The sequence below is a fragment of the Dysidea avara genome, chromosome 3 (genome assembly GCF_963678975.1).
Source record: "Dysidea avara chromosome 3, odDysAvar1.4, whole genome shotgun sequence".
Taxonomy (NCBI): Eukaryota; Metazoa; Porifera; class Demospongiae; order Dictyoceratida; family Dysideidae; genus Dysidea; species Dysidea avara.
The window spans coordinates 24,405,408-24,423,029 of record NC_089274.1 but is presented as its reverse complement, the minus strand read 5'-3'; the positions used below and the strand labels follow the sequence as shown (position 1 = coordinate 24,423,029).

At 37.0% G+C, this 17,622-nt stretch overlaps 2 protein-coding genes across 3 annotated transcripts in view; one reads left to right on the top strand and one right to left on the bottom strand.

Moving 5' to 3' along the window:
• The first annotated feature begins 9,712 nt into the window (after positions 1-9,712).
• On the top strand, positions 9,713-12,598 carry LOC136250388 (uncharacterized). Its single transcript, XM_066042593.1, has 5 exons — positions 9,713-9,852; positions 9,913-9,964; positions 10,027-10,142; positions 10,188-10,314; positions 11,944-12,598. Exons 1-5 carry the CDS (start codon positions 9,779-9,781, stop codon positions 12,478-12,480), a joined length of 906 nt encoding a protein of 301 aa, XP_065898665.1. The 5' UTR covers positions 9,713-9,778; the 3' UTR covers positions 12,481-12,598.
• Positions 12,599-16,343: 3,745 nt separating this feature from the next.
• LOC136250395 (alpha-1,6-mannosylglycoprotein 6-beta-N-acetylglucosaminyltransferase B-like) overlaps positions 16,344-17,622 on the bottom strand; it is a 37,642-nt gene continuing 36,363 nt past the window's right edge. For both annotated transcript variants that reach the window (XM_066042597.1, XM_066042598.1), the window contains exon 23: positions 16,344-16,625. In XM_066042597.1, the coding sequence (XP_065898669.1) occupies positions 16,436-16,625 (190 nt within the window). In that variant the 3' untranslated portion in view covers positions 16,344-16,435. The remainder of the gene's footprint in view (positions 16,626-17,622) is intronic.

Below are 17,622 nucleotides of genomic sequence, written 5' to 3'. Positions count from 1 at the left end.
TGGTTAAATTAATGCACTGTAATGAATACTGTGGCAAAGAGTGAGCATCACTGCAAATTTTCGTCACTAAAGAATTTGCAATGGCGTTCAATTTCAGTATTTGCTACAATACTTATTATTTTTACAGTGTCATGACATATCGATGCAAGAAAATTATATGGATAGCTTGCAGTTGCTTTAAATGATGAAATTTTTATTTCTAAAGTATGCTTAGAGGTTACTGATCCAATAAAAATATTGAAGCTGTTTCCATTCATCCAAAAAGAAATATAGTCAGAAAGTGTATGGCAAAACAGGGGCATATCTTTTTCCCAGGGGGTTTCCAGATTTGCATGTAGTGAGTTTGATGCAGGGATCCAGCCATTTTGCCGCCATTTTGCCACCATTTTGGTAGATTTTGCACATTGAATATTCCAAAATTAGGGACGTAGCCAGGATTTTTGGATAGGGGGTTCCAACAGCAGCTGCAGTATTGAATTACCAGAAGTAGGGGTCTGGGGGCGCAGCCCAGAGACTTTCAATATTTTAATGAATCAAAACTCAGCACATTGCTATATTTTATTCAATAAAGCTAAAGCTACCTAGTGGGAACAGACAGCATAACACATAGAGACAGTGATAGTTATCTCACTGATATAGGAACCATGAACTGATACAAATGGAATGACTTACAATCAACTATACAAATATGCACAGCATGAATTCATTTTGCATAACCGATAAATCACTGGAGTTCTATATTTTTAGACACTGCACACCAAGGCTACAGCAGTATAAGATCATGCTCAGTTTTGCATTTACTGTTAGAACGTCTGAAAAACTTCATATGGATATTTATATGCATGTTCTATTAGAGTATACCTGACTGCACTATTAGAGTATATACCTGACTGCTCTATTATTACCCAAATAATTTAACAGGTATCCTAGTAGTTGTAGCATTTCACTAATACCATGATCACAATTATACCTGGTATCTTTCTAAATCTTGAGACAAAAAAAATATAAATATTACATATAATTAATACATATAGTAGGATGGTAGGATGGTTTGTTGGAGCATGGGGGTTGAAAACTTTTACATCAACATATGTATTCTCACATCGCCCTCTCCAATAGCCATTTGCAGTAATATCCAGATGAGCACCATCTTTGGTGCTTGATGAAGCAAGGATGAACTGCTTGCCAGTTGGAAGTGGGGCTCAATGGCAGACTTTGGTAAGTAAACTGGCAGTGAAGTCACATATCTTGTTATGATAAATAGACAGAAAACCACTCTTGGGGCATGAGAATGAATGTTTGACAGAGAACTTTGTTCCACGAGCACAATGTTGAGGGAGCCTAGCAGGATCCCATCTGTATCTAAGAGCAACAGTATCATGAAAGGCCATTTTGTGCAAGGTGAAACTGTGCTCTTGCAAAGGAAGAACAGTGAGCCAATTTGAAGCTGCTTTCTCAGAGGCTAACCCAATTGATCTTTTCAAATTCCTTTAGTTCAAGTAGAGAGAACTTTGCATTTAAGATTTCAGACTTGATGACAAACTGTACACCTCGAACACTACCGCAACTAGCATTTGTCTGGGACAAAAAGGGAGACTGTAATGGCTGGATAACTTTTTCTGAGGATTTAAAAGAACACAGTTTAACTGGATTAATAATACCCATGCCACCAACTCGGGTAGGCAGAGCCAACAACTCTCTCTCTCTAGATCTCCAGGTGGTGAATGGCCTGGCACAGCAGGAATAAAAGTATGTCTAAAACACTCCTTGAGTGGTTGAAAAAGATGATTGACATCAGAAATAGTTCTAACAACAAATAACCATTTACTTACTATTAGTCTACCTGTATTCATAATGCTAGCAAAGTGAAAACATGAAATAGTGTCACGCCCTTTGAAGGCCAACTCGATATATTCTAATACAGCAGCCACCCTAATAAAACAGTCACGTGTGTATAGTTGTGTTATAACAAAAAAAAATTATTTTAAAACGAAGCAAGCAATAAAAAGTAGAGATGAATGATGGTATTACAACATAGTTTGGTGGGAAAATTCATACTTTGGCATTGAACAAAATAATTGTTATAACATGCAATGTAGGGATTTCCACCGAGCTATGCTGTAATACCATCATTCATCTCTTGTTTCACTAATTTTTATTGCTTGGATCCCTACTTCATTTTAAAATTATACTGGCAGTTAATACTTACAGTGTATCTAAGTAGAATAGAAAATGCAAGTAGATAACAATTGGTTAAATTTTAAATTTTACAGTTAATGATCAGTCATAGTCTAATCCAGCTAGTTTCTGTTTGAACTGGTTCAATTGTGAATATCATCACTTACAAAATTCTAATTTTATTTGAAAAGGGTGTAGCTAAATAGAACCTTCCTTATTCTTGTCAATGGTTGTTGGAATTCGTTTGGTGACCTTGAGTGTGGAGGTTAGATGAGACTGGTTTGAGATGGATGCTGGCAGGTACATCAATGAAATTTTAGTTGGTTTCAGGGGTACGATAGTGGTTTCCAATTAAATTTTTGTATCATTCTGTGACACCTGAAAAGGAAAAGTACTTAAATAAATTTGCAGCACATCTCTGAACTTATTCAATAAGAGTTCTACATGTGATACCCAAACAACACAAGCTTGCTTTTCACTTCAGCTGTTGGAGGCATGCTGCAAAAATTAAATGGTTCCCATTTAATTTTTTAGTAGCTTATGAGAAACATTTCAGATCACACTGAAGGCACTTTTGGTCTTGATTAACCATTACTTCCAGGATATTGATATATATCAGTAAAATGTTGAATTTTTCAATATTATTGCCAGTACTGTAGTGTTTACAGCTTAATTGTATTTCACATCTTCTCTATTTTTGATTGTAAGAACATTTCAAGGCCAAAATTATGACAAACCAGTTTTACTTACCAGCACATGCACACACATATGATAATTAATACAAACTTTTCCACAGTCAATAACTACATTATTCAGGCGTGCACCTATATACTGTATAACAATAAATATTGGTGAAACTAATATCTGGTGATTTGCTATAAAACTGCACTTGGCAAGATTATAATTTGGCGAAAAACTGGTGGTGCACCATTGCACGCGAGGTTGTACATGGTGTAAGCTGACAGAAGGATGAAACGTGCACGCTGTACAATCCTTTTTGTGCTGAAATATTTGTCTTATGGATTCAGTCACTTCATGCATCTGGCTGGGTCGCTTTCATGATTGGAGATGAAAGGTAAAGGCAAGGTGCAGACAGCAGACATCCGTCAAAACCCACATTCACACTATGGTGATGTAAAATGGTGGTTGTATGGTATGATGCATCATTTATAGCCTCTGGCCTTTCAACTGCAGATAGGCAAACCAAAATCCAGTTTTGTAGGACTTTCTAAAATTAGTTTTAATGCCAGATTTGATGTTAGATACACTGAGACTTTTCATAAAGGTATGTTTCATTGTGTAAAACATTTTGATGATGCTTTTAGTGGCAGTGGCACTACTTTACTGATACATATATAGTACGTATGTTCACGTTGAGCTGAATCCTCAAACACATTTAATAACTCATGGACGCAATTACACACGATCTTGAAATTTGGCTCATTTGTAATACTGCTTGATCCGCTAAAAATATTTCAAAATCTTTTTGTTCAAATGTTACATAATATTTATGGCCAATCAAAATTTTTGCAATACATTTCCTATGGGGAAGCCATATTAACTGCAGTGTCCATTATAGCCCTTTCCCGAACTTGTAATGGAGTCAAACCGTATGTGTCTGTTGTCGACACCTTTGCTGTTACCAACAATCATCTGGTTGACTGAAATGTTAACTCTGTTGAGAAAAAATCCACTTTTAATTTTTAGCTGTTTTTCAGGATTCAGCTCAGCGTGAACATACTATAGCTAGTATTGTATACAATTCTTAGATGTTGTTGTGATAGAAGTCCTGTGTAACATTCATGTGGTACGGGGGTAAGGATAACAGAGGTGGTAACACAGACTAAACATGATGGTTACACACTCACCATGATTGACAATGTAGCTGGGTATCTTAATAACATCATCAGAGAAGGTTAAATGTATCTCCATGTGCTCAGCAATGATGTCCAGGAATTTCTCCATCCAATTAATGTAACTGGCTAATGAAGATATAAACACTAGTCTAATAAGGGGGCATCTCCAAACTGATTTTGGTACGCTTAACGTCATAATGACGCTAACGTCATAATGACGCTAACGTCATAATGACGCTAACGTCACACTATGAAAATAATGCATTGGTAATAGAAGCACAAAACGTTATATTCTTTACCTGAAAACATAGTCTACAAAAAGTATAGCTGCTTAATCACATCACTCTATAGCTGTTTACACTATAACTGCTTTAATAAAAATAATAACGTCATGGGCTGAACCCCCCTCCCCCCTAAACGTCATTATGACGTTAAGCGTACCAAAATCAGTTTGGAGATGCCCCCTAAACACACTAACACACACACAAAAAAAAGCTATCCTAATAACCACGCTAATACAGCACGCCAATATATACTCAGGGGCGGATATGGGGGCGTGGGTCAAAGGGGCCTCTTGACCCCCCTCCAAAACTTTTTAGCACACCAAGATCGAGATACTCTAATAGAGCAGTCACAGTATTAGAGCAGTGTGTAGCAAACTATGTAAGGATTTTTATGTACTTTATCAGCTGTAAATGCGTAGCTGGTGAGGTGGGCAGCTATTGTCAGCTGGCTGTGACCTTTTTTTGCCCCTGAATACTACTGACAATCAAAACAATGTTGAAAAGATGCTTGTAGTGTAGTGTGTGTGTATATGTGTGTGTGCAGTGTGCATGCATGTAGTGTAGCATGCATATGTGTGTGTGCACATTGCTCCAGTTTACCCAGCTGTTTAAATGGGGACCTGGTGGCCTGGTGTTAACTGAAATCAGCCCACCCAGCTGTAACATCATTGGGTACCTGGTATTAACTGGATGGGGAAGCAAATGCCCAACTGTCCATGTCTCACACGGCAGGTGAAGGTCCAGATGGGACTTATGATACAGCCTCCTGTGGGTCACTAGTCCTGCCCCAAGAGGATTTTCCTGTGCTGACTCCTAGCACCTGAGTAGCACAAAGATGTCCCAGTGCTGGTTTACAGCCATCCAGGGTAGGCGTGACCATGCAGCTGAAGGCTTTGCTTTCTTTGTGTGTGTGAGTGTGTGTGTATAGGGAGGGAGGGGGGAGAGTAAACAACACTGGCAAATCAAATTCAAACTACAATTTTTGGAGTTGCACAGACCTCCTTTAGAACACCTACTGTAGATCCACCACTGCAGTGGTCCTCCCAACCACATAAGATTCCATGGACAGTTACCCACTGCCACTGATACAATCCCCTTTATATTATGGTGATATCTCTACACTATACTACACAAGTAACAGGTATTCTTCAGATCAGTGCACACTTGAGCACACATATACGTATTGCTGGTGCCATTGTGATACTTTACTCTCTTCAAATAGACCATCTATGTACAACAGAGAACATATATACAGATCCCAAATGGCAATGGAAGCAGCAGTAGTTGTTTGTGCATGCTGTTTGGGGGTGATTATGCATGCTTCAGGAACCTAAGAATAATTTGCTTTGTGGTGAATAAATACTAAATAGTCCACATATTTCAAAGTCAGCCATTGGCCAACATTAGGGCCTGCATCATTTTTTAAATCTCCAGACATGGTACGCCTCACTTACAAAATTTAAAGCATTGCTTTTAATTCAGTGTCTCCATTGCATGTATTTAGTAGCTTTCTGATTATCATGAATATTCTTGTAAAGTGTGATCTCAATCATTAACTTGTGGTTTGGTTTCTGTAAACTTCTTAAACTTTCAAGATTTACAGAATTCAAAGTCATAGTACAAACATCACATTATATACTTCTTAGCAGCATTTTATACTGATAATTCCCTATAGTTCTCCTTACCATAAACTTCCAAAATGGTATCACGATTTTTAAAATTCATAACTCAGTGATACATAGTGCAATTGTAATGAACTTTTCAGGTAACATTACTCAATCTATGCTCTACAGTGCACTAACAGTGACAAGCAATTCAGTGATTTTAATGAGAATGTGGTAGATAACTTCATTTCACTGCCATGTTTCTTTAAAATGTATGTACCTATTGATAGTGACTGATGCCATACCTTTTGCACCTTTTATGTGATTATCATGTGTAATGAAAACTTTCTACACAGCATTTTGTTCATTGCTGCTTTAGTTCAATTTCCATAAACAATTATATGGTTATTACCAAAAATGTATGTACCCACACATATTTATAGCTATCATAGTAGTTTTTACTGTACAGTACATACAATTATCATGGAATAAAATTACAGAAGGGTTTTAGGATAGATTGTTTACTTTGGGATATAATGTATGCATGGAAAAATGGATTTTGTCAGCTGTTTACACCTATCTTTCGGTGTGACTTATATACTTCCTTGTATACTTTTACTTTCTTTTCTAAGTCTGGACCTGCTGTGTAGCCTTCTAGGTATGCAAACATGTACTGCTTTACCTTGCGGAAATAGTTTTTGATATTCTCGAGCATCACCGAATCAAGTCCATTGGGAACATTAGTACGTAATCGTGGTAAAGTGTAATTTGTAAAGCTTCGTGTATATCGCTTTGCTTGACCCCAACATCTTTCTATGGGGTTAAGCTCGCAATGAAACTTTGGTAACATGATGCAAATGTGTCCACGATCATGTAGAAAATGTTCTAGTTTGGTCATTTCATTCATGAAGTCAGGATGAGTCGAGATTTCTTTCCTCATGTTTTCAAGTTTCATTGATTTTTTGTATTTGCCTCTTTCAGTTAGTACTTGAATAAGGCCCTTTGGAATACCAATATTAAAGACCATTCACTGGGGTCTCTCATCCCATTCTGTGTCACGTAAGCATGGCTGCTTTCCCCCAGGCTTGGCATTCATATTGTTCGCATTTAATGCATCATCGGCATAGGCATTGTGACAACTGCTGTTGTCAAATACCCATACCACACGATATCCTACATCTTTCGGATACTTAATATCAGCTATTTTTATTGCATGTTCCATTTGAGTGAGGAATTTGTCTGAGGTCCAATAACCTTCTCGACTCTCTCCATATTCCAAAAATTGACGAGCTTCTTTTTTAATGTTGTTCCCATATGTGTGTTCAGCCAGAGAAAATTCTGTGTCACTAAGATGAAGGTAACCATTAAACTCATCAATAAAGTCTGATACCATTATACCGGAACCTTTGCTTTTAGGCTTAATTGCAAAATTATCCTTTTCACCCCATTGTGTCCCTTGGTCTTCATTAGCTGAAAATATGGATTCATCATGGAATAACACAATAGTTTTCTGTAATTGCTCTTCAGGTGGACATCTTAAATCTTCTGGTAGGCACTGGGCAGCTTGAGGTGTGGGGGCATTATCTTTGTTTATAATTCCAATTGATACCATTTTCTGAATGAACTTTTTACGACAAGCAACTACGTCCTCTCTCTCGTGGCTGTCAATATAAACACCTTTCTTTCTATCTAACACTTTAAAATCAAGATGGTGCAGCCATCTTCTTGCAGTATCAACACTTATTTTGCGAGGAAATCCAGGCTCGAGCACACTATTGGGTAAAAGTTCGTTATTTACCCACTGGCAAAATGAAGCAATGGTCATGTTGGGTTTACCTTTTACATTAGCGTTTTCCCCTGACATACTTTCTCACATGCTTGTTTAACTCCTCATTTTGTCCCAAGACTCCAGTCTGCTGGTACTTTCCTTGCAGTGAACCTGGAAATGATCCATCATTGCATAAAAAGGTTCCCCTCCATTCACGAACAGTTCGTTCACTTTTTCCAACTAAATCACCTATCACTTTAGCAGCAAACGTTAGCTGAAGGCCTAAAATGTTTACTATTAGATAGTGCAGCAACAGAGACAGTGACATTAGATCGTCTCTGTCAAGTGAATTTACCCAGTCTTTTGCATGGCCATGGATTAATTCATCCTCTAGCTGTTGCAGTTTCAGCTGGTGAAGTGTAGTCTTCGTCATCTTGGGAATCATAATCACTGAAAGTGGGTACAATCTCTTCAGCTGTTTCACTATGATCTCCAGTTGCAGGCACAACGCTTTCAGTTGAAACAGTACTGACTTCTGTGGTCTCATTTTCTGACATGTCACTAGAGTTTAAAGTACTAGAAAATTCAAGAGCAGGGTCTGTTATATGTTCCTCAATAATAGAACTTGTTTTATCTTCAGAAATACCTTCATTCGATTTGGAGGAGCATTCTTGTGTTTTACATTTCTTCTGGCGGTGTGCTCTGGCTACTCCCAGCTGTAAACTTCTTTTTGACTTAGGTGGCATCAATAACAATCATCAAATAAACAACAATCACCTGTAGAGCGAACTTAGACACGTTTCTATCATTCAACAATAATAGCGTGAGGTGTGCATTAAATAGAATAACGTGGCAACGGGTGGTTTTTTTTAAAACTACACCAATCGATAGCCCATCAAAAATTATGCAAAAAATGTATGGGTTGCTAAGGGAGTGTTATAGGAAAATTTGGAGTTATTTAGCTGGAAAGTTTTGGAAGTTTATGATAAGGAGAACTGTACATGCACGGTACTGTGTTTATTACTGGTTGAAATACATGCTATATAGTAGTAGCATTCAGTTACTTTTGTTTTACACCTATGCACAAAAACACATACAAAATACAGTGTGGTCATTGTATTTGTTCAGTCTGCATGTTTCAACCATACAGTGGGAGTTTCAGCTTTCATCAGTATACTTTGTTAAGGGTGCTCTGTACAGTCCGATTATATGGCTTCCCATGAAATTTAATTTGTACTATAACTTACAAATGGTTTTAGCAAATGTCCTGTACTTTTTTACTGGATATAAGCTAACACTAGTACACAGTTTAGTCCAAACCCAACTGCTAAATTTGCTTTAGAACATGAGTTACAGTTTTTCCCTTTATACTAGAACTAGTCCCACAGTTTACACACAAGAGCCTTGATACTTTTATGATACACTATGCTAAACAGCACAAACCATTGTGCATTTTTATTTTTTGTCTTTTAGCTTCTCAATCATCACATATTTATCTTTTGGGTTGACAGTCCCAGAAATCCTTGTTTTACTTCTATGTTATTCATCATCTGAAATTGCTATTTCAAAATGGCAAACGCTCTTCTTTGGCAAATTTACTAAAGTAGCTTGCGTGAAAATTTCATGTCTATTGGATTAAAATGACGGAGTAGTTCTAATTTAAGTGAGAGGGTGTAAAATAGCAAGATCCGTGTGCTTGTTGCTATGGGATACCTAATTTACAGGTATTAAAATGCGTCAACATGTCACAGACTAATAATATTTCTTTTAGTGCAAAACAGACTATGTTTTGGGAAGCCTAGTATGAACTGTACAGAGCACTCTTAAGAACTCAAACATTTTCATTAGCTATTCAGTCCATAGTCCAGTCCACAGTCCACAGTCCAGTACATAGTCCACAGTCAATATTTTACACCATCTCCCTTACATAGTTTTTGGTCATGCGTGTAATACATCAACTTGTGGTTATGATACAATAGTTTGTCAAATGAACCATGCACAGTCATATAAATACAATTCCTACTCATAGTACCACACTTGGTTGGTATTACCTCCTTGTCAGTGTGAGTAAAGCTGTCTTGTTTCATAATGCAAAAGATTATTGCCACCATTTGGATTATTGGGTTTGTTACAGTGAACAGCCAACTGACATCAAGTACAAGGTAAGGTCTACAAGATAGCAGATAAAACCTTTGATGAGAATGTTATTCAATTTAATACAGTCCTTCAACAGACTTCAATGTTACTGATGTAGTCCATCATAATGTCGTTAAGGTATACAATCAGTTATTTAACAAGCATGTCATACTTGATATGAATTAATCTTTTGCGCACAGAAAAGTTCTCCACCGAGCTCACAGTGTACTAGCTCCAGTGAAAGAGCAATCAAAGCTGATCTTAGTTCAGATGATTTAATTTGGATATGTAAAACAGATGAATGGATTCCCTACAGGTAAGCAAAAATAGCTTAACATGCAACAACATTTCAACTTTATAGGATTGAGCCATCATTGGGAAATATCAAGTCACTCAGTGCTGATTCATGTAAACATATCAGAGAAGTTTTAGCAACTGATTGTACTAACCGGCCCAATAGTGGAGTCTACTGGGTACAAGACAAGCAGGTACATGCATACCCTTAGTATCTGTACATATATAGCCCGAGGACAGTAGACATGTTGCAGTAGACATGTGTTCACCAGTTATTTTCATAATCCATTCATGCTGTCGGGGATGTTGGAAACAGCTTAAATTGAAAACTGAAAAACTAAAACTGGTCAAAACCCCATATTAACAGGTATCTCTTGACAAAGAGCACCTCTGTAATAAGACCACCTCAATATATAGTTCCAACAAATATGGCTAAGGTGTACTCATAATGTAATAAAGTATCAATCAGTCAGTACTTAAAATGACAGCTGAGGGGTTGACAAAAGGATACCAAGACCTAAAGTCCATAGTCATGTCACAAATGAAAATGGAGCAATTGCATGCATAATTTACTCCGCTGGTAGTGGATTTCTAATGAATTATGCATGATTTAGGAGTTGCATAGTTGAATCAAAATTAATGATCTTAGTCTTAATGTCTTGGTAATAGTTAGACACTTGGTAATAGGCATCTTCGAATATTTAAAAACCTGAAGTGACATTAATAGTTACCTGCGGGCTGCTGCCACACAGGCCCACAGGGGCTGCCCTCATATGGTAGCCGCCTTTGCATAGTAGCCGCAGGGTTTTGCTGGTTGAAAGTTATAGTAGCCACAGCTATTTACTTTAGGATAATAAGTCACTATCTAGAGTTCCTATGGATACATATACATGAAATTGATTAGGAGAAACATCCTGACCACCTGGTAGGCTTCTGTAAGCATTCGAGCGCTAATGGGATGGCTGCAAGTTTGAGGCTGCCCAGGTCCAGTCATGGATTTTTTCTCCTTTCTCCACCTTTTCAAACATACTTTCTGTAACAACTTTAAACAGGTTGTAGGAGCAGGCGTCCTATAGACCTTAGAGCCTAAGACCTTACACCTATAGACCTAGGCTTCTGCTGTAGGGCTTCTTGTGCTGTAGGTCTAAGGATCTAAGGTGAAGGTCTATAGGACACCTGGTCCTACAACCTGTTTAAAGTTGTTACAGAAAGTATGTTTGAAAAGGTGGAGAAAGGAGAAAAAATCCATGACTGGACCTGGACAGCCTAGCTCGAACTTGCAGCCATCCCATTAATGCTCGAACACTTACAGGAGTCTGCCAGGCGGTCAGGATGTTTTCTCCTAGCCAATTTAATGTATATGTATCCATAGGAACTCTAAAGAGTGACTTATTATCTCAAAGTACCCCATGTAGAACCAAATGGATGTGCAGTAGTAGTTCAGGCATATGAATGGCAAGGAATTGAACGAATAGTAGAATGTTGTCTCACTATGGTATTCCAAGTCATAATATTATTAATCACTGACTACAGGTATGCACATACACATCTATAGAACACATACACATCTATAGAACACATACACATCTATAGAACACATACACATCTATAGAACACATACACTTAGGCACTATAAAAATGTAGTACTTGGATGTGGTCTCAAGCTAGAGCAAAACAATACTCAGTTTTTCCAAGAGTCCACAAACTCCTTGTGCTTTAATATTATTAGTCTGTCAACCACACTGTGTGCCATACTTATTGTCCGTGTTACAATCACTACAGCACTTTAATCACCACAGCACTTTAACTTGTCTTATTATTAGGTGTACTGTGACATGACAACTGATGGTGGAGGATGGACACTTGTATGGCAACACTCATACATGGAAACATCACCTCTCTCCACTAACATGTACTATTTCTCAGATTACTACAAGGCCTGTGCTACCTATGCTAGTGGATGGTGTAATATACCCAATAAGAAACGTTTCAATCCGACAGAACAAATGATTGTAGCTTACCACAAAGGAACCATTGTCTGGGCATATAAAGGAGTGTTCAACTATAATATAGACCATGACTGGACTGGTGGAGTGTTAGTGGACTTTAAAAAAATAGCCGATCAATGCACTCGAAATATAGAGATACTACCAGCTCCTTCCACCCATTCGAAAAATCCTAATTTATTAGGATTAGCATTTGATAAACACAGCCCTTATAACTACCTTCAAAACTGTGATACAATTTGGGGCAGTCTTGATTCACCAGGAGAGTGCCGCTGGCATGATTGCTATTTACCTTCAGTTGTTTCTGCTAAAGCAACTCAAACTCAGCAAACAGTAGCAATTTATGTTCGTTGAGGGACTAACTTATATAAAACTGCTATGTTTTATGCATAAACACTTTGCGGCTAATACTTTGTTGCTAATTTAGTGTGAAATCATTGTTGAGCATATTAACAGATTGGCATGCACATAACTAAGAAGTATATCACAACCTTTTAATCATACTGCTGGAATGGAACACTCAACAACAAGGTTGTTAGTGTCAAAGCAAAAAATATGATAAATAACATCAAACAAGACTGAGCAAAACAACAATTGTGAATCCGGCATGGAAAACTCTCCTCCAATACAGTTACATGTGTAGTGGCTATATTTACTACAGTAGACCATGCGTGCATCATTGAGTGATGTTGGGAGTCTGAGAAAAGGGACAAGTGTTATGGTTCTCCCTATTCATTCTCTTTGACTAGGAAACTATGAAAGAAAATTCACAATAGCCAATGCAATATTCTAACAGATTAGAATATAACATACAGAGTGGCTATTGACATAGTGTCAATAAGTGCCGCTGAAAGCTATCAGAACAACTCAATTATCAAGCACACTCACAACGAAATATTCTAATAGAACAGTCACCCTTGATATTCTGATAATTGATAACTGAGGTTCAGATAAGTGAGGATCCACCATACTATAAACTAATACATACCAATATAATATGTATATGGATGAACACACATCATCAAGGGATCTCTGTATTATGTTTTTATAGCCATTATAAGTGTTTGGAGTGCTTAGCAACCTGACTCTCCTAAATTATGAAACAAAAATACTTTTGTGCTGCTGCATTCAACCTTAACATGCATCTACCCAATAATACTCTAATATTAAGCCCTCTGTACACTAAGCATCCTGGCCTTTATTTTGGTATTGAAGACATTACCTGCTGCAGCTATCTGGTTTCAAACTGGTGGCTATCACTATGTGATGGCCGGGCATGTACAGTGTCTACACAGCAACACAAAATACAAAATGCCATAAACCTTGAAATGTGAGCAAACTACAATTTGTACAAGTATAAGGAAAAATTAGGAATTTCAAATTCGATTAGGATCACAGAAAAAAGTTGGGAAACAAGGAAGGTTATGTACACCTGCAGATATACTAGTAGACATTTAATTCTTATACCCGTGACTGAATTAGGGATTAAATGTCAGCACTAGTACATGGCAACCTTTCTAGTTCCCTTACTTTCTTTTCTGTGATCCCTAATCCAACTTAGAATTCCAAAATTTTCCTCATACAGTGAAATCTGTGCATTAAGGACACCCTTGGGACTGACAAAAATGTCCTGATTTTCAAGGTCAGTGTACATGCTAAAGAATACTTTGGGACCATTACCAAGTGTCCAGGTGTCTTCATTTTCAAGTTCAAGTGTACAGGTTCCACTGTATACACACAACACATTAAACATACTGCTGTCCAAACCTTGTTGAATTGTCTGGTGTTCTGGTAAACACTTACACTGTGTTGAAGTTGTTTATTGTTTATGTAATTGTAATTGTAATAACATTCTTGTAATGACCTTTTAGGTAGTAATACAGCTTCTAACAGAACAATCTACAACTATGCAATCCATACTTCAATTAACAGCGCAAACAGAAGCAAATATTAACAATATTGTCCTTTCAAAGCTGCTAGGTACTACACACATACTACATACACACCTAGTACTCCTATGCCAAGCATTCATGGACAAGAAACACATACACGTGTCAGTGAAGTAAAGTATATGTATGCGACCATATCATGAATACCGCGATTACTCTAAACCCTGTAGTATGCCATGTAAAATCCTGAGGTGTATAAGTGACAATACAGAAAAATACCTACCAGTCTGATACCAATACCTAGCTATGTGTGACTACTAACTGGGGTAGATAACTTTTAAAATTGTTGATATGGACTATCAACATGTTTAGAAGATTTAGAACAGTTTATTGTGTAGTGACTGTTCTATTAAAGTATTTCGATCATCTTCATGCAAACATAGTAAGTAGTAGCTGCTTAATGTTTAGCAAAGCAATTCCTGCACTATATTTATGCTAGAATAATACTCAGCATTATTTCAAGCCTGTTATACCTCACATTTTGCTAGCATAGCATTTATGATGATATTTATGATAATGACATGGCTATTAATCGGTATCAGAATGCCTATATAACTGATACCGATTGATACCAAAATGCCTAATATTGGCTCTGATTCAACACCGATCCGATTATCAGTGGAACACTAATTACAACCAGCTTAATGATGTGATCCATGATCTTGATGATGTACATGTGGTCCTTGATCACGATCTTGTGGTATACCATATTGTCAATAAGTCAATGGGGATTACATTATGCTACTAACAGCTTGTAACAAACACACTTACTGCAATCAGATCACTCCACTGCACTAGTTCACCAAGGAAACCACCCTGGTAAAACAGGCATGACCAGTAACCCAATGTGATCTACATGTACCTTAAAAGCATAGTCATACCTGCCCCCATTAGCTACAATAGGAACACGGGCAACTTTTACTACACAATCGAGGCACAAACAGAAAAGATTTCAGGGCAAAAGATTAGCTACTGTAATATGATGGTTAAATTAATGCACTGTAATGAATACTGTGGCAAAGAGTGAGCATCACTGCAAATTTCCATCACTAAGAATTTGCAGTGGCATTCACTATTTCAATATTCATTACAATGTCATAACATATCGATGCAAGAAATTATATGGATGGCTTGCAGTTGCTTTAAATGATGAAATTTTTATTTCTAATTAAAATACGCTTAGAGGTTACTGATCCAATAAAAATCTTGAAGCTGTCTCCATTCATCCAAAAAGAAATAAATTATCTCAAAGTCAGAAAGCGTATGGCAAAACAAGGGCATACGTATTTGAGATTTTTCCATGGGGGTTCCAGATTTGCATGTAATGCAGGGATGTACATGAGCCCAGCTGTTGGGCAGATTTTGCACATCAAATACTCCAAAATTTACTAGTTCATACTCTATGATAATATTATGCTATCTTCAATATGTTATGCGGTTGCCACTTTATCAATTATGGTTTTAATATGGCAGGTTAGAAGTACTGTAGTGATCCCAACAGCTATATCCAAATCCTCCAGTTAAATTTAACTAGTCTTGTATTTACATTATTCTTTAATAAAATTATACCTGCAACCATTATGAATGTTTTATTAGAATAATTCTGTCTGCTCTAGAGTATCCTGATCTCAGTTAGCATTTTTCCTTTATAGTTAAATTCATACCGTTGTTCTCCTTTGAGCAAGTTTCCTTTTATGTGCACTGTAGCTGTGCTCTACTCCCATCTTTCTGTATGTCTGTAGTCTGCACAGCTAATTGTAAGCTAGGATGGTTTGATGTTCTCGCTAAAGCCCATGCCACAAGTTCAAATTTTGAAAGAGGTTTCTGGGACCCAGGAAACCCCCTAAATATAGTGCCAGGAAACCAAGGGATAATGTATCACAATCAGACAAGGTATATCTGTCGACTGTCAAATCTGCAGCTGGTAATTAAAGGTTAATCGAAATGCTCCATTGTAACCCTAGAACAGTTTAACATGTTGACTTGCTTAACACAATTTATTAACAGGATATATTATATAACTTTTTAGCTACACAAAGAAACTGTGTTCTTTCAGGGATATACTGCCTTGCTTATGTCCTTCTCCATGACCTTTTATACCAATTTATATTCTGAATTATAGGTTCTTGTTCTTGTTGTTTTTGTAGATTCACTTAAGTACTTAAGCACTAATTTTATTATCCAAGTAACTTAACAGGTATCCTAGTAGTTGTAGCATTTCACTAATAATTACCATGATCACAATTATACCTGGTATCTTTCTAAATCTTGAGACAAAATATTACATATAATTATATTATATAAAAAGGTACAGACGATATGTACTGGTGAAATGATTGAGGATGGTTTTATAAAATGTACTACAAATGTTCTAAAGGTAGGGCTACTTGATCTTTCCGATAATGTCTACAAGGGCAGAGTCTCTGGTAACCAGTTCTTTTACCAACACAACTGAGAAGTAATGAAATGTCTGTAGCTAGACACATCCCTGCTGGATATTTGTGCTCTCTGTCTTCTTGTGCTAGCACAGCTGGTAACATGTTCAAGTACCTATAATACAACAACATGAAAGAAATAGTAGTTAATATTATTGACACATATTATATTTACAAACTGTTGTTGCTTTTTATTTTATTGAAGATTACTAGCCACATCAATGATGCATGCATTGAGGCAGCTGCAGTAAATGAAAAGGCATGTTGCAGGCCTAAGTGACATTGAACAGTGAAGAAATCAAGCCTGCATGTAGCCTTAACCATAGTTAAGGTATGATTGGCTGAAGAAGTCAAGAAAATTCAACACATTCAAAAAAATTCAATTAAAAACTTATTGAAAATGTTTAGGGTTGGCATGTTAGGCCTATTTTCCAAGCTGTCGTGAAGGAAAATTTGGGCGGTATTGTTTTGACAGAAAAATACATAGTACTACCGTACCATGTGATAATGATGCCATAAGCCAAAATAATGAAAGTGTCAAAATTGATTACGTAGTCAACACTGGAATAGTTTCAAGCATCATATTTAATAGGAGAGCAAAAGCATCAAGCACATATTTAGTGTTGGGTGGTATACCAAAAATACCGTATACTGTGGTATTTTCATTATACCGTTTGAAAGGTATTGACTTTCAAATATACCAGTACTATTGAAATGAGTGTATTGTGCTATGAGGGATGCCAGACATCATGTCTTGGCATTTAATTAAGTAATGTGTTAATGGTTTGGATGTGACCACAAGGCCAGCCTAACAAGTAAACTGTGAGGTTTCAGGTTACAACCTAGTGCCAGTCTACTTGTATCAACTGTATAGATGTTGTTTATAACCTGTTAGCCATGAGTAACTTTTACTTGTGGTATATACCCAACTTTGGATAGTAACTACAGATTAACACTTGACTGCTTTTATCACAAATAGAGTAACACCATGGTGATTAAAAGTGTGTTATTAGATGACTGCCAGGATACCGTGAAATACCGGATATCGGGGTATTTTCTCAATACCAAATACCAGAATAAAAAATGCCATACCGTCCAACACTACATATATT